A 22,767-nucleotide genomic window follows, 5' to 3' on the forward strand; every position below is an offset into this window, starting at 1 on the left:
AGTTGATCATATTTAAGTCAAGAGAGCCTGAAAGAAAAGGTGGTGATCTAAAGACATAAAGTGGTGGGGTTTGTTTGTTTGTTTATTTATTATGATAGAATGATTCTGCCATTAAACAGTGTTCTGAAAGTGCAATGATAGCTTAGAGCAACCTGGGTCCTGAAAGATCAGAGACAGCCAAGAAAGGGAGGTTGGTTATGTTTGACACACAGGCCTCAGCCTAGGGTGCTGTAGATCCAAAGGTCAGGCAAGCTGCAAAATTTCCCGAGAGCTGGAGTGAAGGGGACGGCATTCATAAAGACTAAACTTTGCAGTTTCTTTGGGAAGTCCTTTAGGCAAACTCTGGAAGATGATGGTTTGACTGAGAAAAGAACTGATAGCATAATGAAGAGAAAGTCTTATGGGCCCTGCTGCTTTGTTTAACTTTCTTTCCCTTAACCCTTGGCATTCCAACCTTCCCAGGTCTGCAACCACCACTCCTTCAGGCTCTCCACGGACTTCCCAGCAGAATGTCTCTAATGCTTCCGAAGGCTCCACATGGAATCCTTTTGATGATGACAACTTCTCCAAACTCACGGCTGAAGAGCTGCTGAACAAGGATTTCGCGAAGCTTGGGGAAGGTGAGCAAGCTGAGTGCTTTGTGGCTGTAAGTCAGCTAAGGATGAACTTGACTGTGTCTGTGTCTTAGCTGTAGAGGGATATGCTTGGAAAGGTCAGCACTGACTGATTTTCATTTTTGCCAGAGCACTGATTATTATTATTATTATTTATTTTTTTTTTTTTTTTACTTAAATGCTGACCAACTGTGAGAGTCAGCGGGGAGTGTGCAATCATAGAAGGAAAACCTTTGGAAAGATTTAGTAGCATAAACTGGGATAATTGTGTTAAGCTAAGTAATGGATTGCTTGGAGAAGGGTGAATGTCTCCCTCATCCTCAAGGGCTTGCTCTAGAAATAATGGTTGAGGAGGGTGTGCCTCACAGGATGTGGGTCCTGATCACAGGTCCGTGTTGTTGTTGACTGAACATAGAAAGGAGATTCTTCCAAGAAAAAATGAAGTTCTATCCAAAATATCCATAACCTAATTTGGAAGGCCAGCCATGCAGATGTCCACGCAGACCTAGCTGAATGTACACATACCACACAGACACCTGCAAGCTCTCCATTGTTCAGATGGAAGGCAGCCTTCATGTATCAAAACACAAAGCAAAAGAGTGGTGAGAACCAGTGAATACAGGAACTGCTTTACCTAACTAACAGCGGCGCTTCTCAGCCCTGTGGGGCTCAAACAACCCTTCCACGTGAGTTGTATATATCAGATATTTATGCTATGGCTCATAAGAGCATAAAAATTACAGTTATGACATAGCAATGAAGCTAATTTTTTGGTTGGGGGTCACCACCACAACATGCTCAGCTGTATTAAAGGGTGGCAGCATTAGGAAAGTTGAGAACACTGCCTTACAGCAGTGTTTTATTTTATTTCATTCTGAGACAGAATCTCACTGTGCAGCCCTGGCTGGTCTGGAACTTCTGTGTAGACCAGGCTGGCTTTAAATACACAGAGATCCACTTGTCTCTCTGCCTTCCAAGTGCTGGGATTAAAGTTGTAGACCATGCTGGGCTGGCTAGTTCAGCTTTTTAAAATAGAAGACAGGGCACAGGATTTGACTTTCTTTAACAAGTCATTTTCATTGTTATCTCTGCCACTTCTTACTCTGTTGTGTAAACAGAAGTTTTTTCCTGCAGTATTGAAATTAGTATGTTTACTTGAGATTTTATTTTTAAGTTATGTGTACGTGTGTATCCATATGTGGCTATATGCATATGAGTTGCAGACTGTGGAAAGCAGAGACTGCAGATCCCCTGGAGCTTGAGTTACACGCAGCTGTGAGCTGCCTGATGCAGGTGCTGGGAACTGAAATTTGGAAGCACAACAGGATGCACCATCTCATCTCTCCAGTCCAGGGAGCTGTTAAACCTTCGCGTCTATGTGATTTCTAGTCCGTATCACCGTTGTTCCGCTGTCAGTGTTCAGTAGCGCTGCTGTGGGAAGTACCTGTCCTTCACAGGACCTTACCACTTCCCTCTCTGCCAGTCCAGCTTGGAAAGCAGTCTTTGTGCATTGACACAACAAAGACTTTTTAGTGGTAAAAATGTTGCCATAAATGTGGTAAGGAGTCAAATGAGGGGTGTCTGTACCCCGGGATTCTGCAAAAATGAGCAAAGCGGTGTTTTGTCCCTCTAGGAAAGCTTCCTGAGAAGCTTGGAGGCTCTGCAGAGAGTTTGATCCCAGGTTTCCAGGCAACACAAGGAGATGCCTTTGCCACTTCCTCCTTTTCTGCTGGAACCGGTGAGTGTGACCCATGCCTGAGACACGAGGCTTGCTGTTGTTACCTTCAGGTTTCCCTTCGTGGCTAGCTAGCTCTAGCAAACAAAGAACCCGGTTTCTGGTAGTAACTCATTTTCTTTTCATTCATTCAGTAGGTGTCAAGTCAGAAAACATCTAAGGACCATCTTAAATATTCTGGAGAACATACATGAGTTGTTCTTTCTAGTACAGGATGGATCACTGCTCTGGCAAGGTTTGCCATTGCTCTGGGGCCTTTAGAATGACCAAAGATTCTAAGAATTAGATACTGTCTTGTATTTGATATTCTACTAATATATACTGGGCATTTTTTTTTTAAAAAATCAAGGCAATAAGAGACTTGTTTTCCCCATTATTAGTAAATATTATCCATACTTACTATATAAAAGTTATAGATCTGTGTAGAAACAAGCTTAAATCACCCATGCTCTCATCACCTACACATAGCAGAGTGCCACCATCTTGATGTCTGTCTTGGTTGCTGTGAAGAGACAATTCTTATTAAAAAAAGTAAAGACATTTAATTGGAGGCTTGCTTACAGTTTTAGAGGGTGGGTCTACGGTCACCATGGCAGGAAGCAGACATGGTGCTGGAGCAGTAGCTGAGCGCTTTACATCCTAATCTGCAGGCAGCAGGCCGAGGGAGGGAGAGAGAGACAGACACTGAGCCTGTCACAGGCTTTTGAAACTTCAAAGTCCACCAGTGGCTGATGACACACCTCTCCAAAAAGGCCACACTTCTTAATCCTTCTCAAACTGTTCCACTAACTGGGGACCAGGCATTCATATATATGAGCCTGTGCGGACCACTCTCATACAAACCTCCATAATGTGCAATCTGCACTTAACATTTTTATGGCCACAGATATCTTTGTGAACCTAATGAAATTTATAGCTCTTCCTCACCAAAATACATGGGACCACAATTTTGTACAGTTTTACGTTTTCATTTAAGATTGTGACGTCTATCTTTTTATTTTATAACCTGTTGTTATTTTTGATGATGATGAGGATGTTATTGTTTCCACTTTAATAAATTTGGCATGGGCTAGTGAGATGGCCCAGTAGATAAAGGCCCTTAACACCAAGTGTAACCGTGAGTTTGAGTCCAGAACCCACAGGGTGGTGGTACCTCCCAGGTTCCCTCACCCTCACTGCAGCTCCCTGTACTTTCTGTCACTTCAGGGCCTCCCTACCCCAGACTTTCTCTGTTGCCACTCCCTCCTGTGGATCTAGCCTTACCAGGATGGGGCCCTGCAGGCCTAAGGAAGGGCCAGATATGCCCCTGCTCACATACCCAGGCTTAAAATCTGGATTCCTTCACTTTGGTGGTCTTTGCAGTAGATGTAGGCACCAGCTGTTTTCAAACCACAGGCAGCCAGGTCCACGAAACAGGGTGTTGCTAGTTCCTCAATGATGCCATCATTGCCTTTCATGTTACTCTGTGTCACAGACTAGACCTTGTTGCCTCCAAGGAGCTGGCACTGGGTAGGACAGAGGTCTGGCTATTATGACAGTGATGCAATCTGTCAAAGGAACATAGGATCCTGAAAAAGGGGAGAAGGCAAGAAGCAGAGGGACCAAGCTCTTGGAGGGAAGGAAGAGCCAGGTCAGGTCAACTGCTGTCAAAAGAAACAAGATTCAGGGTGGACAGAGTAAGGGCACAAAGTATGTCCTGTGGCTGGGGAGAGAACTTAGCACTTACAGGTACTTTCCACGCACGCAAGCCTGGAAAGCTGAGTTCCATCCCTGGAACCTCGGGATGAAAGGAGAGGACCCCATACATACATACATTGTACACAAATGTCTGCACATACATATCTCTCTCTCTCTCTCTCTCTCTCTCTCTCTCTCTCTCTCTCTCTCTCTCTCTCCCTGCCCCCCCCACAGATCATGCACATATACTATACATGCATGCCTACACAGACATATCACATATACATACACTGACACACATGCCTGCATAGACACATCACACACAGAGAGAAACACATACCCCACCCCACTGTACATACATCATAATAAATAAAAGAAAAATATGCAAGGGGGAGGGCCTATATAGCAAGATGGCTTAGTAGGTAAGGGCACTTGCTACCAAATGTAATACCTGAATTTGACCCCTAGAACCCATAGGATGAAAGCAGAGAACCATCTCCTGCCAATGTCCTGACCCTCACACGTCCATATGCATGTGCATATGCACAAAATAAATCAAAGTAACCAAACCTTTAAGAAGAAGCACACTCGCTTCGCAGTTGCCGCAGCATCTACAGGGGCGCTGGTGTGCAGCTCAGTCTCCTTTTCACTCAGTCCAGGGCCGGGCCAGTGGTGCTACCACGTCCAGTCGTGGGCGGTGCTGTGCTGCTGTTATGGAAAGTGTGTTTGTTAGAAGCTGGGTGCAGGGCTCAAACTGCCTGCAGCAACTACTGTCAATCTGTTCAGCTTTTTGGTTTGGTTCAGTTTTGGAGATAGACCAGGCTGGCCTCAAACTCCTGGTCTATCTGCTTTAGCTTCTAGAGTGCAAGAGTATAATGTATATCACCATACCTGACTTTCAAAAAAAAATCAAATAAAAATCAAAATGAAATTTTAATTAAAAACCAAACAGAGTACTAAACTGAAATGTAAAAAAATGTTAAAGTAGAAACCAAAAGACCCAGGTTCTGATGCTTGTTTGCAAACAGAGCACTGGTTAGTCTCTCAGTTTGGGTCTTTGTTTTCTTTGCTGAAAAAAATTAAGAAAATAGTAATAGAAATTTCCAGGGCTCTCAAGTCCTGGCTGGGCGGGTTCAGCTAGAGGCAGAACCTAAAGCGATCCTGGGTCTCCTGACTCATTTAAGAAACTTGGTTTCTAGATCTCTGTAGTTTGCCAAGTAGAGAGCATGGATAGCAGTTGCATCAGGTAAGACTGGGAGCTGGGACCCACCTATCTCATAGCACTGCCCAGCACTCTGTTAGACATCATGGTGGTAAGACAGCGCGTGCGAGACACGCAGGGCTAGGGCACACAGGAAGGTTCAGCAGTATTTACTGGGTATCCTCTCCTTTCTCTCCTGATCTTCCCTCTCCAACTGACTCCAGCTGAGAAGAGAAAGGGGGGACAGGCTGTGGATTCTGGCATCCCACTTCTAAGTGTGTCTGATCCTTTCATTCCTCTTCAGGTACCTGATGCTCCAGGTAGGTACATAGGACTCATTTTGCGGTTAGCAGTCTGATTCTTATATCCCAGGGCTTCCAAGGCCTCTGGAGAGCTCTGCTTTACGTTTTTGATGACAAGGATCTGAATTCCAATTCCTGACAATTGGATGCTGTTGTATATTTTAATTTTTTTATAAAACAGGCAAACTTAACTTTAAAAAGAATAAAATCACTCCAGGTTGTACCACATGTGCTCTGAATCTTACCAGTGTTCTAATTTTTTACCCTGCTTAGTAAAATTGTTAGTATGTGGGGAGAGGGGGACAAGGTTTCATTGAGACCAAGTTGGCCTCTTTCTTGCTGTATAGCCAAGAATGACGTTAACTATTGATCTTCCTGCCTTTACCTCCCAAATTACCGGCATCTGCCACCAGGTCTGTTTTACTTTTCATTCCTCAGTATGTTTATGAATGATTGGAGAGTCCAATATGATTGTAATATGGTAACAGAAGCCATAGTGTGTGATAAAGAGAGTAGGTGTACATAGTGGCCAGGTGTGATGACAGAACTGTGGGTGACCCATCTGGTTCCTATTTGCTGTAGGCACCTCATTACTTTATAATATAATAATACATCATGAGAGTTGATAGGGAATGTGAGTCAGGAGGCCTAGGGTCGCTTCCAAGTTCTGCCTCTATCTGCACCCTCTGGGCCAGACTCAGACGGGTGTCTGCCCTGCTGGAGCTCTGTGTCTTTGGTGTACACCCTGCTACTGAGGCTTAGGAGGTAGCTAGAAAGTAAGGCTGGGTGGGCCTCAGGCTTTTGGGATATTGGGAGAGGCCCTCGGGTTAGTGATGCTGAAGACTGCTTCCTGTTCCCCTCCCTGTATCTTTTTGTGGGGCAGGGTTGTGGATAATGTGGTCTCCTTTTGTGGCACTAAATCCCACTCCTTAGAAGCATCTGGCAGATATTTCTCTTCTTCTTCCCCCAGTTCTTATGCCTTCCAAGTCTAGACCTTGACGAGCTGACAGAATCAGCAGCTAAAGATCTTTGATTGGCCGCTTCAAGATTGGGAGGGAAGGGCTGGAGAGATGGCTTTGTGGCTAAATGCACATGCTGCTGCTCCAGAGGACCCCAGCGCCCGTGTCTGGCAGCTTACAACTGCCCAGAGTCCAATACCATCTTCTGGCCTCACGGGCACTCACATGTGCGGGGTATGCTCCTAGACATCTGTATGGATGATAATAACTGAGATTGGAAGAAATTGAGCCATTCGGTTGCCATCATTTCCTTACTGCACAGATACAGCCAGGGTACAGCACAGAGACAACTTTCGTTCTTTAGTGCTCAGTTGGCCTCCGCTTGGCCACATCAGGTGGTATGGGTAGTAGCAGTACTTGGCTGGCCTAGATGCAACTCAGATGTATCACAAGTCACAGAGAATGATTCTGTAAAAGTTGGCTAATGAAAGGGATCAGCTAGATCTCTTCTGTTCTCTTTCAGTGTGCCTCGCAATGCCCAGATGTATCTATCCATTTTGAGCAGGTTGGAAAATGTGGGCTTTTCTTTTTGGCTGTGGTTGGCATGGCATGAGGCAAGGGCGAAGTTTATAGAGATTTCCTTCACCTAGTATACATCGGGCTTTTGCATTCTGGTTGCTTTGGAAACTTAGGGCCTACAGAATTTTGCTCTTTGGCCAGAGCAGAGAGTGAGGGTTCTGACTGTGGCTAACCTCCACAGCTACCACAGGAGCCCTTTAGATTAGGATTGCAGAGCCAGGAACACACAGCGGCCGTGTGGGAAGAAATTCTTGAAGGTTTTGATCATCCCTATTTCCTCATTTTTCATACTTATTTTCATTCTAGAAGAATCCTGGAAGAGTTTAGCGCTATAGACGCTCACACCAAATCTCTCAGGGTTGTTATTGCTGTGAGGAGACATCCTGACCACTGTTATGAAGAGAGCGTTCATTGGAACTGGCTTACGGTTGACGTTTATTCTCTCATCGTCATAGCAGGAAGCATGGCCACACAGGCAGACGTGGTGCTGAGGAGGTGGCCATGATCCCATATCCATGCCAGCAGGCAGCGGGAAGAGAGAGCTATGCTTGGCTTGGCTTGGGCTTCTGAAACCTCAAAGCCCACCCCTAGTGACATACGTCCTCCAACAAGTTCATGCCTACTCCAACAAGACTATACCTCCTAATGGTGCCACTTTCTGTGGCCTGTGGGGGCCATTTTCATTCAAGTAAGCCACCCCAAGTAAGCTATGATCTCTCTTGGCTTCAGTTGAAAATCTATTTGTGTGAGACATTTTAATAGAGAATGTCAGGTTTTTTTTTGTTTTTTTTTTTTTTTTTTTTTTAATCTGTTTGGCCAACCTCATCTACTAAAAATGTAAAATGGATTTCCGTGTCACCTAGATCAAGGCCCAACTGACCCTTGAGCTTCCCCACTACCACCACTCACAGCACTCTCCCTCTAAGTCTGGTCTTTCCACAGGTTAAACTCTTCCACATTAGGGCCGTAGCACATGCCAGTGTCCTGTTAGTGCCTGAAGAGCTTCTCCTTCAGCTGTTGCTGTGCCTGAGCTTATGTGCTGTGTTGTCATAGAAGCTCATCGTGGTCTCAGTCGGACCTCATGGCTTTTACCCTCACGACACTTGTAAGAATGTCTGGTTTTCTTTGCCCATGGTCTGTTGGCTTCAGCATTTCATTGTCAGTGGCAGGGTCACTGTCTTTTACAGTGAGTGACACTCTAAACATTTGGCAGATCAGATGAATAGATGAAAGAAACCTGAGGCTATTGGCTTCCACTCCTTCTCCTACCTTCTAGACACTAGACTGTTGTTCTCAGCCTGCCCTGCCCTGGGCATGGAATAACCCAAATCTGACTGTCCACCCATGCTGAAAGTGAATCAAGATGACGAAGCTCATGGAGCCAGCAAGTTGCCATACCCTGGTGAAAGAAAGGGCGAGGCTTAGCAGACCCTCAGCTCCTCCTGCCCTTTGTGCCTCCAGTAACCTTATTCTTCCTCCAGGCCCTCCGTTAGCATCTGAAGCGCACAGTGAACTAAGCGCTCACGGTCAATGTCTGGCACCTGAACCAACTGCAGGTGTTCACTCAGCCACAGCTGAGGCCACATTAGGTGGCAGGCCAGCTAGGAGGGTGCTCATCCTCCACAGTCAGTGGCTCTGAGGAAAGGCTTCAACATGGATCTGTAATCCTCCCAATCTTACAGAGCTGAGTGGTGGGCGGTTGTGATGGCAAGTCAGGTTCTTACCTGGGAGTCATCAAGGGAGGCCTTCTTCCTTACCAATCCCCAAGTCATAAGCATTGCTTTAGGGTTTTGTAGCTTTGATTGGTAAAGCCTTTGACTGGAGAAGCCCGTTAGGGAGGTGTAAAAGTAGATTTGAGCTTAGGAAGCCTGGGGTATCACTGTGGCTGTGTAGTCACTGATCTGATCTTGAACTCAGGGTTCTCATTCTGGAAACCAGAAACAGTAACACTTTGCTTCCGAAATAGGAAGGAACATCTGTTGAAACTGTGTTTGGAATTGCTGTGTAACTTTAGCTCACCATAAAGATAGGAGATGCTATGCTAATCTGAGTTCTAGGTCTGTGTTCCCAACAGGTCAAGCCTAGTTGTGACGTCATATTTTTCTCTGGCTTTCTTATATAACCTTTAACTTTCACTCAAATGAGAGCCATTGAAATAGATATCCTGGTTACGGATTGTGGGTGAAAGGGCATTGAAGAATTGTGGTTTGCTTGCTGTAGGACTTTCCTTTTTCTTCAAAGCATCATAAAACAAGTTTTAGGGAAGTTGGAATATTAAGGAGTCAGTCACTTGTGAGTCCCCAACCGTTATGTGACTAGTGGGTGTGACGGCGCTTCACGGATGCTCCGCACCACTGGTCTTCATCCTGCTGTCTGCAGGGAGAGGAGCCCAGCACTTAAAGTACCATAGAGTAGACAAAAGGTGTTTCCTTAGAATAGGAGGACAGATTTTTAACTAGTTTTTCATATAAATTGATGTAAAATGTTCAGCCTTTGGTGTGCAGTTAGTGACATTAGGTACATTTCCACGTCTTGACTGTCCCCTAACAATTTTTTCACGTGAAGACTAAGAGCCTGTGACCAGTGAGCAGTGCTTTAGCCCTGCACACACCACTTCTTTCTGTTTATGGATTTTTTTTTTTTGACTGCTCCAGGAACTCCATATAAGGAGAACCCCACAATATTTGAACTTTGCATAATCACAGTTCAGCTGTATTGTGTATGTGAGAATTTCTTTTGTTTTTATACATACATTAAGATTTCGCTTCATTTTGTGCATAAATTAAACATTTTTATTAATCTTTCCCCGTGTGGAAGAGCACGTGCTACTTGTCCAGTTTTCCTTTAATGGACACTCGGGCTATGAACATGGTGTGAATGTCTTTGTCATGTGCTTTTTTCTTTTGGCTAGGGAGAAACTGTTTTTCAAAGAGACCATGCCTTTCTTTTTACCTACATTCTTGCAGTGCACAAGGGTTTGGGAAAACAATTCTTATAATACCTCTTCAACTCTGAGCTCTTGATATCAGAGTTCTGCAAGACTAGAGGAGGAGCACATGTTAACTGCCCCACAAGTGCTACTTCATAGACTTGGAGGGCTTTTGAAAGTCCTTCATGGCTGTATGGCCTTCCAGCATCTCTTGAAAAGACAGCAAGAGGAGCTGGATGTCAGAGTGGACAGTCCTCTCTCCTTTTGGCCTGACATCGTCTTCATCTCCTGCTCCTACCTTGTAATATTGATCATCATAAGTGTCTTATTAGAAACATGTCTTCCTATAGTTGTAATTCTCTAACATAGAATTAGAATTGGGGCATGGTTCTTGCTTTGGTTCTAACTTGAAGGTGATGTCGACAGTTTACTGTCTGCTCTCTGAGGAACTATTTAGAGTGACCAGGCTTTGTTTTCTATTTTCTATTAGACCTTTTTTTTTTTTTTTTTTTTTTTTTTGAAACAAAGATTTTCTTTAACCTAACCTGGCCTTGAATTTTTTTTTTTGGTTCTTTTTTTCGGAGCTGGGGACCGAACCCAGGGCCTTGCGCTTCCTAGGCAAGCGCTCTACCACTGAGCTAAATCCCCAGCCCCTGGCCTTGAATTTTTGATCCGCCTGCCTCTGCCTGGGCCTACAGGCATGCATCATCAGGCCTGGCTCTATTTTTTAGTCTTACTTGACGATGGTAATCACATTTATCTGCAGGGTTCATAAAGTATGGTGTTTTGGGTTACTTGTACAGTAGTGTGTAATGATTGGTGCTTCTTTCACTCAGAGTAACTAAAACTTAAAAACAGCATTTCTCATTATAAGTCTTACAGTTTTGTTTGCCCCATGTTTGACAAGTCACACATTTCAAAAGCTACAAAGCTATTGTATTAATTGCTTCCTTGTTGCTGTGATAAACATCATGACCAAAGCAACATGTAGACGAAAGAGCTCAGATAGGAGTGATCTCTGTAAAGGTGGGGAAGCATGGCAGCAGGCAGCAGGCAGCAGGCAGCAGGCAGCCATGGCAACTAGGGCCAGAAGCTGAGAGCTGGGGACTCATATTTGAAACCACGGATGGGAAGCACAGAGGGAGAACTCAACATGGCCAAGCCCATCCCCAGTGACTTTACCTCCAGCAAGGCCACCTTTCCTAAGCGTGCCCAAACAGCTGCCAACTGGGCCAAGTGTGCAAATACTGGAGACTATGGGGACAACTCAGCCAGACCATCACACCATGGCAGCCACATCATTTGTTTATAATTGAGGCTCATAACAAATTGTCTTTTGTAGGTATGTTCTGATCATCAGGTTTATATCGCAAAAGTCAAAATCTTTGACATGTAGCTCTGCCTGGCTTGGAGCTCTTTAAAACCACACTGGCCTTAAACTTAAAATGCCTTAGCCTCTACTTCCCCAAGTGTGAGGGTCATAGGTGTGTACTACCACATCAGCTTTCTTTTGATTTTTTTTAAAAAAGAAAAAAAATCAGAAAGCATAGAATAATCCAACTTCATGTCAGAGAGCCATTTCAGTTATATAACTCGGATTGCTTTGTGATGTGTTTATTGCCTTCTTGTATTGTGAGGGCACCAGTTGCCTGAGTGAGGACCTTCTCATAGTGAAGGTCCCGGGAGTGCAGCTGCCCTCTGTACACACCACTACCTCGGGCAGAAGGTGGTCTGTGGGCTCACATCTGCTCTTCTGCCCAACTCCCACATTTCTTTTCTTTTTTTTAAAGATTTATTTATTTATTTATTCATTTATTTATTATGAGAACACTGTAACTATCTTCAGACACACCAGAAGAGGGCATCCAGTCTCATTACAGATGGTTGTGAGCCACCATGTGGTTGCTGGGGTTTGAACTCAGGACCTCTGGAAGAGCAGTCAGTGCTCTTAACCACTGAGCTATCTCTCCAGCCCGACTCCCACATTTCTAACATCCAAGTAGCTGTGAATGGCCTGCATTTTCAGGTTTGGTCAGAAACAAGCCTTCCTAAAATTAGCAGTTTGCCCCATCCTTCCCTTCTGTTTCATCAGAAAACCCAAATACACACTTTGGAGGGGGGCTTTGGTTTGGTTTGGTTTTCAAGGCAAGGTTTGTTTTGGTTTGGTTTCTCATGGCTGTCCTGGAACTCTCTATAGACCAGGCTGGCCTTAACTCACAGAGATCCACCTGCCTCTGCCTCTGGAGTGCTGGGATCAAAAGCGTGCACCACCACTGCCCAGCCATACGTGCATTTTTACCTTCAAATAAACTGTTTTGGAGTGTGGGTAGGGGTGGGAGCACATTACCCCTGGTACATACATTCGTACAGGACAGAGGACAACTTAAAGGAGCTCTCCCCTTCCACCCTTTGGTGTCCTCACACATGAAGGCAGGTGCCTTTACCTGCTCAGCCATCTCACTGACCCACATTACATTTTTTTTAAATGGAAGGCTTTGGTTGGGGGGGTATGTGTGTGTGGTGAGAATAAGCACCAAACTACTGTTCAGGATAAAAGAGTGTTCACTTTTTTCTGAAAACCATATCTTTTAACCAGTATTATAAAAGATATTTTCAATGTCATTTTCTAAAATAAAATACCTTGTATAGTACAAGACTGATGATGGTGCCTTTGATCTTTGCTAGTTTTCTGTTTTGTTTTTTTCACATCCGTTACTGTCAGAAGCTCACAGTTCATTCTTTAAATAGGTACAAATGAGAAATATAATACATCGTCACATAACTCAGAGGTATGAGTTATGGCACATCCACACATACTGTTTAGCATTTTCCTGCCGTGTTTTCATCATCTTGCTGTGACATTTTTCCTGCCGTGTTTTCATCATCTTGCTGTGACATGGATTCTTCTGCCTGATGGGAGCAGGGTTAGCACCTCAATCACAGCGTCTGGAGTTCATTCCTGTCTGTAGTAAATGTCTGTCTGTCTGTTATTGCTTCTTTCTATTTCCAAAGGCCTTTAATGTGAACCCAGTAAAAATAGGAGTACCTGGACTTCAAGCAGATTCCTTTTTCTCAAACAAACATTTTAATTTTAGTTTATCTTCCAGTAATAGAACTGAGGCCTTGCTGGGAAGGTAGAGGTTGGGTTTCTCAGCCCAACTTCACAACATTGACATGAGCCTTAGGTCCAGACCCAGGAAACACTGGAGTGGGGTAAAAATGAGCCTCGCTAGAAGGCTTGGCCAGACTGCAGTCTGGCTGCTCACTGTCTCTTGTAGTTGGGATACAATCTGGTTCCAGTGAGGTGGTCATTGCTGCTGAGGTGAGGAGAAGGACACACTCCGTTATGGTGTTGGTTCCCATTTAGAAGTGATCTCAGTATGAGGTGATCTCTGTTTCTGAAATCCACAGGAACTGCAGGTCAGGACATCAAATGTAGAGGTTTTTTATTGATTTGAACAGGACTCGGTAAAAGCTACAGAGTTAGTGCTCCTAGCCTCTGAGTCATCTCTCCAACCCATTTTTTAAAAATGATTTATTTATTTTATGTATATGAGTGCTCTATCTGCATGTATCTGAATGCCAGAATAGGGCAAGATCCCATTACAGATGGTTATGAGCCACCATCTGGTTGCTGGGAATTGAATTCTGGACCTCTAGAAGAGCAGCCAGAGTTCTTATCTGCTGAGCCCTCTCTCCAGCCCTAAAAGACTGTTTCTTTCTTCTTCTTTTTCTTTTTTTATTAGATATATTTCTTACATTTCAAATGTTACTCCCTTTCCTGGTTTCCTATCCATAAGCCCCCCTCCCCCTCCTCCATATGGGTGTTCCCCCCATCTATCCTCCTTACCACCACCCCGGACATTCCCTGCACTGGGGGTCCAATCTTGGCAGGACCAAGGGCTTCCCCTTCCACTGGTGCCCCAACAAGGCTATTCTCTGCTACATATGCAGTTGGAGCCCAGGGTCAGTCCATGTATAGTCTTTAGGTAGCGGTTTAGTCCCTGGAAGCTCTGATTGTTGGCATTGTTGTTCTTATGGGGTCTCAAGCCCCTTCAAGCTCTTTCAGTTCTTTCTCTAATTCCCCCCAAGGGAGTCCTGTTCTCAGTTCGGTGGTTTGCTGCTAGTGTTGACCTCTGTATTGGACATGCTCTGGATGTGTCTCTCAGGAGAGATCTATGTCCAGTCCCTTTCAGCATGCACTTTTTAGCTTCATCAATCTTAATCTAGTTTCGGTGGCTGTATATATATGGGCCACATGTGGGGCAGGCTATGAATGGCCATTCCTTCAGTCGCTGCTCTAAACTTTGCTTCCATATCCCCTCCTATGGATATTTTTTTCCCCTTTTAAGAAGGAGTGGGAGCATCCACATTTTGGTCATCCTTCTTCTTGAGCTTCCTGTGGTCTGTGGATTGCATCTTGGGTAATTTGAGCTTTTGGGCTAATATCCACTTATCAATGAGTGCATACCATGTGTGTTTTTCTGTGATTGAGTTACCTCACTCAGGATGATATTTTCTAGTTCATTCCATTTGCCTATGCATTTCATGAAGTCATTGTTTTTGATAGCTGAGTAGTACTCCATTGTGTAGATGTACCACACCTTTTGAATCCATTCCTCTGTTGAAGGCATCTGGTTTCTTTCCAGCTTCTGGCTATTATAAATAAGGCTGCTATGAACATAGTGGAGCATGTGTCTTTGTTGTATGTTGGAACATCTTTTGGGTATATGCCCAGGAGAGGTATAGCTGGGTCCTCAGGAAGTGCAATGTCCAATTTTCTGAGGAACCTCCAGACTGATTTCCAGAATGGTTGTACCAGTCTGCAATCCCACCAACAATGGAGGAGCGTTCCTCTTTCTCCACATCCTCGCCAGCATCTGCTGTCTCCTGAGTTTTTGATCTTAGCCATTCTGACTGGTGTGAGGTGGAATCTCAGGGTTGTTTTGAGTTGCATTTCCCTGATGACTAAGGATTTTGAACATTTCTTCAAGTGCTTTTTTGGCTATTCGGCATTCCTCAGCTGAGAATTCTTTGTTTAGCTCTGTACCCCATTTGTTAATAGGATATTTGGCTCTCTGGAGTCTAACTTCTTTAGTTCTTTGTATATTTTGGATATTAGCCCTCTATCAGATGTAGGATTGGTAAAGGTCTTTTCCCAATCTGTTGCTGGTTGCCATTTTGTCCTAACGACAGTGTCTTTTGCCTTACAGAAGCTTTGCAGTTTTATGAGGTCCCATTTGTCCATTCTTGATCTCAGAGTATAAGCCATTGGTGTTTTGTTCAGGAAATTTTCTCCAGTGCCCATGTGTTCAAGATTCTTCCCCACTTTTTCTTCTATTAGTTTGAATGTATCTGGTTTGATGTGGATGTCCTTGATCCACTTGATTGATCTGCATTCTTCTACATGCTGACCTCCAGTTGAACCAGCACCATTTGCTGAAAATGCTATCTTTTTTCCATTGGATGGTTTTAGCTCCTTTGTCAAAGATCAAGTGACCATAGGTGTGTGGGTTCATTTCTGGGTCTTTTTTTTTTTTTTTTTTTTTTTCCGGAGCTGGGGACCGAACCCAGGGCCTTGCGCTTCCTAGGCAAGCGCTCTACCACTGAGCTAAATCCCCAACCCCATTTCTGGGTCTTAAATTCTGTTCCACTGATCTATCTGCCTGTCTCTGTACCAATACCATACAGTTTTTATGACTATTGCTCTGTAATACTACTTGCGGTCAGGGATGCTGATTCCCCCAGAAGTTCTTTTATTGTTGAGTATAGTTTTTGCTATCCTGGGATTTTGGTTATTCCCAATGTATTTGCAAATTGCTCTTTCTATCTCTATAAAGAATTGAGTAGGAATTTTGATGAGGATTGCATTGAATCTGTAGATTGCTTTTGGCAAAATGGCCATCTTTACTATATTAATCCTGCCAATCCATGAGCATGGAAGATCTTTCCATCTTCTGAAATCTTCATCAATTTCTTTCTTCAGAGACTTGAAGTTCTAGTCATACAGATCTTTCACTTGCTTGGTTAAAGTCACACCAAGATATTTTATATTATTTGGGACTATTGTGAAGGGTGTCATTTCCATAATGTCCTTCTCAGCCTGTTTATCCTTTGAGTAGAGGAGGTTACTCATTTGTTTGAGTTAATTTTATACCCCGACACTTTGCTGAAGTTGTTTATCAGGTTAAGTAGTTCTGAAGAAATTAAAAAAACATCAGATCCTACTACAAAAGCCTATATTCAACAAAACTGGAAAATCTGGAGGAAATGGACAATTTTCTAGACAGATACCAGGTACCAAAGTTAAATCAGGAACAAATAAACCATCTAAACAACCCCATAACTCCTAAAGAAATAGAAGCAGTTTTTAAAAGTGTCCCAACCAAAAAGAACCCAGGACCAGATCGGTTCAGTGCAGAATTCTATCAGCCTTCACAGAAGACCTCATACCAATACTGTCCAAACTATTCCACACAATAGAAACAGACAGAGCACTACTGAATTCCTTCTATGAAGCCACAATTACTCTTATACCAAAACCACACAAAGACCCAACAAAGAAAGAGAACTCTAGACCAATTTCCCTTATGAATATCGACGCAAAGATACTCAAAAAATTCTTGCAAACTGAATCCAAGAAAACGTCAAAACGATCATCCATCATAATCAAATAGGCTTCATCCCAGGTATGCAGGGATGGTTTAATAAATGGAAAGTCCATCAATGTAATCCACCATATAAACAAACTCAAAGATAAAAAGCACATGATCATTTCATTAGATGCTGAGAAAGCATTTGACAAAATTCATCACCCCTTCATGATAAAAGTCCTGGAAAGAACAGGAATTCAAGGCCCATACCTAAACATAGTAAAAGCCGTATACAGCAAACCAGTAGCTAACATTAAACTAAATGGAGAGAAACTTGAAGCAATCCCACTAAAATCAGGGACTAGACAAGGCTGCCCACTCTCTTCCTACTTACTCAATATAGTTCTTGAAGTCCTAGCCAGAGCAATCAGACAGCGAAAGGAGTTCAAAGTGGTACAGACTGGAAGGGAAAAAAAATCAAAATATCACGATTTGCAGATGATATGATAGTATACTTAAGTGACCCCAAAAGTTCTGCCAGAGAACTACGTAACCCTGGTAAGACTGTTTCTTTAAACAAAGACAAACAAGCAAATAAAAAAACAACAATACAGTAACAAAAAATAAAATGAGAATCTGGAGTTTAGAATTTAGCTTGCTTGGTAGAATGTTTACTTAGCACATTCAAGGTTCTGGGTTCAGTCTTCAGCAACATATAATGCCTGTCGTCCCAGCACTAAGGAGGTGGAGGCAGGAGCATTAGAAGGTCAGTGTCATTATTGCCTACATGTATTTTTTAAAAGGGATCAGTGTTGGGAATCTAAAAAAGGCAAAACTAAATAGATAAAACCCAGGCCTATATTGCTAGTGCCTGTGATAAAAAGGAAGCATTTATTGTATGGGGTACAGGAGTTTGAAAATGTTGAAAACAGTCCGTATCATCGCTTTAATGGTGATTACTTGAACGTATAAGCTTGTCAACATTCACCATGTTCTACACATTTAAAATTGGTTATGGTTATCATGTAAATTATGCCTCAAATGAAAACAAGGGATAAACAGACCCAATGACCTCACCTTGAGTTCAAGTTTACCTGGGGAAGTAACTTTTTTACCTTCTCATTTTGGAAAGTCTTTTGAAGGATACACAATTTTGAAAATTACATTTATTGGTTAACATTTATTTTGTGTTGTATGTGTGTGAGTACATGTGTGGAAGTCAGAGAATCGCTTATAGGAATTTGTTCTCTTCTTGCACTGGTGAGGTCCCTGGAATTGAACTCAGTTTTTCATGCATGGTGGCAAACACCTTTACCCACTGAACCAAGCTTGCTGCCCCTTGAAAAGCATACTGTTAACAAGATCCTGATGGTCTTTGTTTTTATGGTGAATGTTTAAAGTGCGGGCCCCTAAGCCGTTGTCATGGAAAGCAGTAAACGTTGCGGTTGCTCTATAATCTCATTGCATTTCCCCTTTTCTTTACCTCTCTCCCAACCCAGAAAAACTAATCGAGGGACTCAAATCTCCTGACACTTCTCTTCTGCTCCCTGACCTCTTGCCTATGACAGATCCTTTTGGCAGCACTTCCGATGCTGTGATTGGTAAAACACGGTCTATTTCTTCAGTCATGCCTGCTATGGGGGTTGGGAGAAGCTCTGGCATGGGGATTGGGGGTGGAGGGCAGAGGTGACCAAGACCTCTGTAGCCTTTGTGCATAGTGGGAATACAGCAGTCCAGACTGTTAACTCCCTTCCTGCTACTCCAAAAGAAGTGACTTTTCCCGTTTTCCATGCACACAACCTGTATCTCTGGTCATCACTGATGTTCTGTGATTTCTCCAGTAAATTTCATGAGTAAGGAAGAATCTGTGGAAGAAAACCTTTGTGAAACAGTTGATTTCTAACTGGTCTTTGGAACTTCACCGATTTAATAGACTTGAGCTGATTCGTCTTTAGAAGGCCAAAGCTTGGAACACTACCCATACCAGGATGTCTGATAAACAGGGCAGTTGCCTGGCCTGCTTACTCAGTTACCTAAACCTGAACTCTTGAAGGACTTAGCCCTTAGACTTTAGTGCTAGCACTTAGGAATGCCATTACCTCACAGAAAGTTGTCTTCATCTCTGCATTGTGATATGCAGAGCCCTTCCCTCCTACATCATAGGGTCAAGTGGGGGAAATTTGAGAACTGTGCATTAGATTAGAGGATGTTTATTCCAGGTTTGGCTCAAGGAGTGGGGGGGGGGGGGGATTGCTGAAACTAATGATGAATGAAGCTGTTTTGATTGTTGTTGGCTTTTTGAAGCCAACTGTATATAGCCAGGCTGGCCTCAAACTCATGGCAATCCTCCTGTCTCAGCCTCCATAGTTATTGGTACAGGTGTGAGTCACTATTGCCTGTCTTGAAGCCAGTCTTTTCTGACATGGAAGAACGTGTTGCTTGAAAGTAGCTTGTATCCCAAAGTTATTTGTAGGGGCCAGTGATCAGCGTACACTCCTGATGGTTAACCTTGTGCACGCATGCTCAGCCATCGAAACCAAATGCAGCAGGAATAGGTGCACAGGCTGTGCTTTGCATCTGGCCCGAGACTTGTGGAAGTGAGCCTTCCCAGGTTTTCCTGAGCAGCCTCTGACTTCTTCCTTCTCTCATCCCTTCCTCTCCACTGTTCATGCCCTGGTACAAAAGAAAAAGCTGATGCTGCTGTTGAGAGTCTCATACCTGGGCTGGAGCCACCTGTTGCCCAGCGCCTCCCATCTCACACGGAATCTGTGACTTCAAACCGCACAGGTCAGTCAGGGAGCTGCAGAGCTGGTCAGTGCAGGAGCCTCAGAGCAGGGCTTCCCACCTGTGGCAGATGAGCCTCTGTTTATTTGCATTCTCGTTGGTTTTATAGTGGATGTTATGAATTATTCTTACAGTCTTGCTTCTGGATATAGAGTATATCCTTGTGCTTATGAACTGAATACTTTTTGGAGCCATGTTTTTCTTTTTTTCTTTCTTTCTTTTGTATGGAATAGAGTCTATTCGGGGCATGGGGAAGGGAGTTGAGAGGATAGGAGAGGGAGGGGCAGGGGGGGGAGACGAAAGGACAGATTAAGAGCAAGAAAGCAAGAGAGCTGGAGCCATATTTTTCTTTAGAATGACTCCCTGATTACAGAATTTGCTATTCATTACCCTTTGCCCAGAGCTGAGGATATAGCTCAGTGACAGAGTGCTTGCAGAGCATGCACAGAGTCCTAGGTCTAGTCAATCCTCAGTACCAGAAAGGGGAAAAAAGACTGTCTCCACTGGGAGCAGGTTCCTCTGCCTTCTTAGCAGGAGTCTGCGCAGACAAATGGCTGCCTCGGCATGTCCTCAGCATTGGTTCTGTGGAGCTCAGCCCTTCCTGTTGACAATTCTTTCCCACATCAGAGCTTCATCCTCTAGAGGTGACTCTTCTTTAGCTTGCAGGAAACATTGAAATCATCCTTGGACCCAGTATTGCTTTGAGTCTTTCAGTCTTGTCTGAGTCCTCATGCTTTGATATAAGACTGTCTGCTGGTGCCCCTTATGTGATGGTAATCAAAGCTGGGCCTCTCCTGTTCCTCACTTGGATGTTTCTCCAGGAAACACTCCAATGTTTTATCTCTGGGTTTTCCCCAACTCTTTACTGAAAGAAAGTAGCAAGAGGCATTTCAAAGGGGAACCAGTGTTAGCACGTCAGTGTGATTCCTGAGTGGAAAAGTTAAGTGAGACTCTAGCCTCAAAGTCCTTTCTCCAAACAGTGTCTACCGAGAAGTGTGTTTGAATCACAGACTCGTTTATTGTTTAACGAACAGTTTCTAAGCTAAAAATCTATACGTATGTGTTACTGCCAAATGGAATCTAGGATACATACATGTTTTTGTGCTTAAAAGTCCAGAGAACTTAACATGTTTCTTTTGATTTTCTTTCTGTATCTTGGCTTGTATATATGGCCTGTAAATGCAATAATTTGAAAGTCAAGCTCTAACCTCACAATATTGTTGTGTGCTGTTTAATGCCATCGTTGCCTGGAATGCTGGTAACTGGACTCAGACTCTCTCACGGGGGAAGACTCTCTCCTTGACTGTTCTCTGCTTTCTAACCCTACTGCTGACCTTCTGGACGAGTTTGCCCCCATAGCACTCTCTGCTTCCACTCATAAAGGTAAAGTCTTTCTTTTTGGACCCACATGTATCCCTGAGCAGAAGAGTTGAACAGCTCCTGGGGACTTCCCTTATCAAAAGTCTTTGTTAGTAAAGTGTTCAAACTGTCCATTTCTGTAGAAAAGATGGGTTTGTAGTCTTTTACGGTCCTCTCACAGTAGTTAATTAGCAACTGCAGACAGGTGCAAGGATGGCTTTCTGACAAGGACTGGGATACATACATTCCATGTTACCCTTGGGAGCGCGTGTCTTAAGGACCAACCACATAGGTGGATAGGTGGGCCAACTGATTAGCCTTAGAAAGTAAAGTCATAGCCATACTTAGAAGGTAGAGGCAGAGAAGCAGGCAGATCTCTGTGAGTTCAAGGCCAGCCTGAACTATAGCGCTAGTTCCAAAACTCTGCCTTGAAAAACGAAACAAAAAGAAAAAAAGTAAAATCATTTTATCAAATCTGATTCAAGGTTTTTAAGTGTAAAGAAACAATATCCTCAAAAAAAATCATTCCTCAAAAATTGAGCTGTGAACATTTTAATATTATTTCACCTTTGAGTCATAATTGATTACTGGGTTTCTCTCTCTGGTCCACCATTTTCACTTCTTAGTTTTGGCTTCATCTGGTTTGAGATTTTGCAGGCAGCCTAGCTTGGATTAAGTTCTGAGGTCTGTTGTGGTTATAGCTTGCTTGCCCATAGCAAGCTTTATTTCTGTGTTGGAGAAGTATTGGAAAATGAACAAGTTAAGCTCCTCCTAAAGGAAATTCAAGAAGAAAGCCCAGAGCTAACTGAAAACAGAGCTCATGGGTCACAGGGATGATGGCTGGTTTTGTTTTAGGGTTGGCACAGGAAGTTACCTGTGTGGACTTTGATGGCTGGAAGGGATGTGCGGTAGCAATGTGTAACCACAGAGAAGCACTGCCTGCCACACGGTGCTCGGGCAGCGTTGCTGGGGCCGGCTTTAGTTAGAGTGGAGAACATGCTGGGCATGGTGGCACCTGCCTTTCATCCCAGGCCAAGAGATAGAGACAGGCTGATTTCCGTAAATTCAAGACAACTAGGCCTACAGAGTAAGACTTGTCTCAAACAACAACAACAAACAAAACACAAAATCCAAAACAAAAAGCAAACCCAAAAATGGAGAAGGGGATAGTCTAAGAAACTTGTGCTGGTGGTCTCAATGTGTGTGCTTTTGTGACCCAGCATTCAGAATTATGGAAAAGTCTTTTTTTCACAGAACAGGGACTCTGAGCCTTTGCTTGCCTTGTACAGATTGGCTACTTCTCTTCCATTGTTGGTTTTGGGTCCTGGAACCTAACACAGGACCTTGCACTTGCTAGCACACACACTGCCACGGAACCATACCTCGGCCTCTACAGTTTCTCCTTTGAGTGTTTCAAGTGTTGTTAGCCAGGCCTCTATTGACTCAATAAAGATATCAACATTGCAGAGACACATCACAACCATTTGATCTCTACACAATGGAGAATTCTTAGTTATGTATGAAATTTTAACGTTGTAAATTCTAAAGTTTTACTTTTATACACCTGTGTTTTCCTGTTTCCAACTTTTATTTCAATTCACAAAAATAAGAGCTTTCACCTTTAAGAATAGTGGTTGTTCATGGCTTTAGGCTTGGTGCCTCCTTCTGTTCTCTCATTTGCTAATCTCTTCCTCTGTTGTTTGCTTGTGTGCTTGTATTCTATATTAAGCTGCAGAAGATAGTAATCTCATCTCAGGGTTTGGTGTCGCTGAGGGCTCCGAAAAGGTGGCAGAAGATGAGTTTGACCCTATTCCTGTACTGATAACCAAAAACACACAAGGTAAGAAAGAGGCTGGAGAGAAGAGAAGAGCTTGACGTCCATTCTCAGCAAAGCAATGCCCTAGCCTGCATGGTGAACCGGAGCATCACCATTTGCTGAAAGACCCTGGATGATGGCAGTCAGTGTAGGCTGGACCAGCATGTGAGGCAGGTAGAGATGCTGCTCTGTAGCTTAAACCTCACTGACTTGGATTTA

General features: G+C 43.6%; 1 protein-coding gene across 23 annotated transcripts in view; it reads left to right on the forward strand.

Moving 5' to 3' along the window:
- Positions 1-22,767, forward strand: part of Aak1 (AP2 associated kinase 1) — a 150,720-nt gene that overhangs the window by 111,737 nt on the left and 16,216 nt on the right. For 7 of the 23 annotated variants that reach the window (XM_087658776.1, XM_087658778.1, XM_087658774.1 and 4 more), the window contains 7 exon segments: positions 463-620; positions 2,248-2,352; positions 5,452-5,547; positions 18,089-18,190; positions 19,275-19,376; positions 20,646-20,756; positions 22,462-22,572. In XM_087658776.1, the coding sequence (XP_087514902.1) occupies positions 463-620; positions 2,248-2,352; positions 5,452-5,547; positions 18,089-18,190; positions 19,275-19,376; positions 20,646-20,756; positions 22,462-22,572 (785 nt within the window). 23 annotated transcript variants of the gene reach the window in all.

Source organism: Rattus norvegicus, chromosome 4, assembly GCF_021556685.1.
Source record: "Rattus norvegicus strain SHRSP/BbbUtx chromosome 4, alternate assembly SHRSP_T2T, whole genome shotgun sequence".
NCBI classification, from domain to species: Eukaryota; Metazoa; Chordata; class Mammalia; order Rodentia; family Muridae; genus Rattus; species Rattus norvegicus.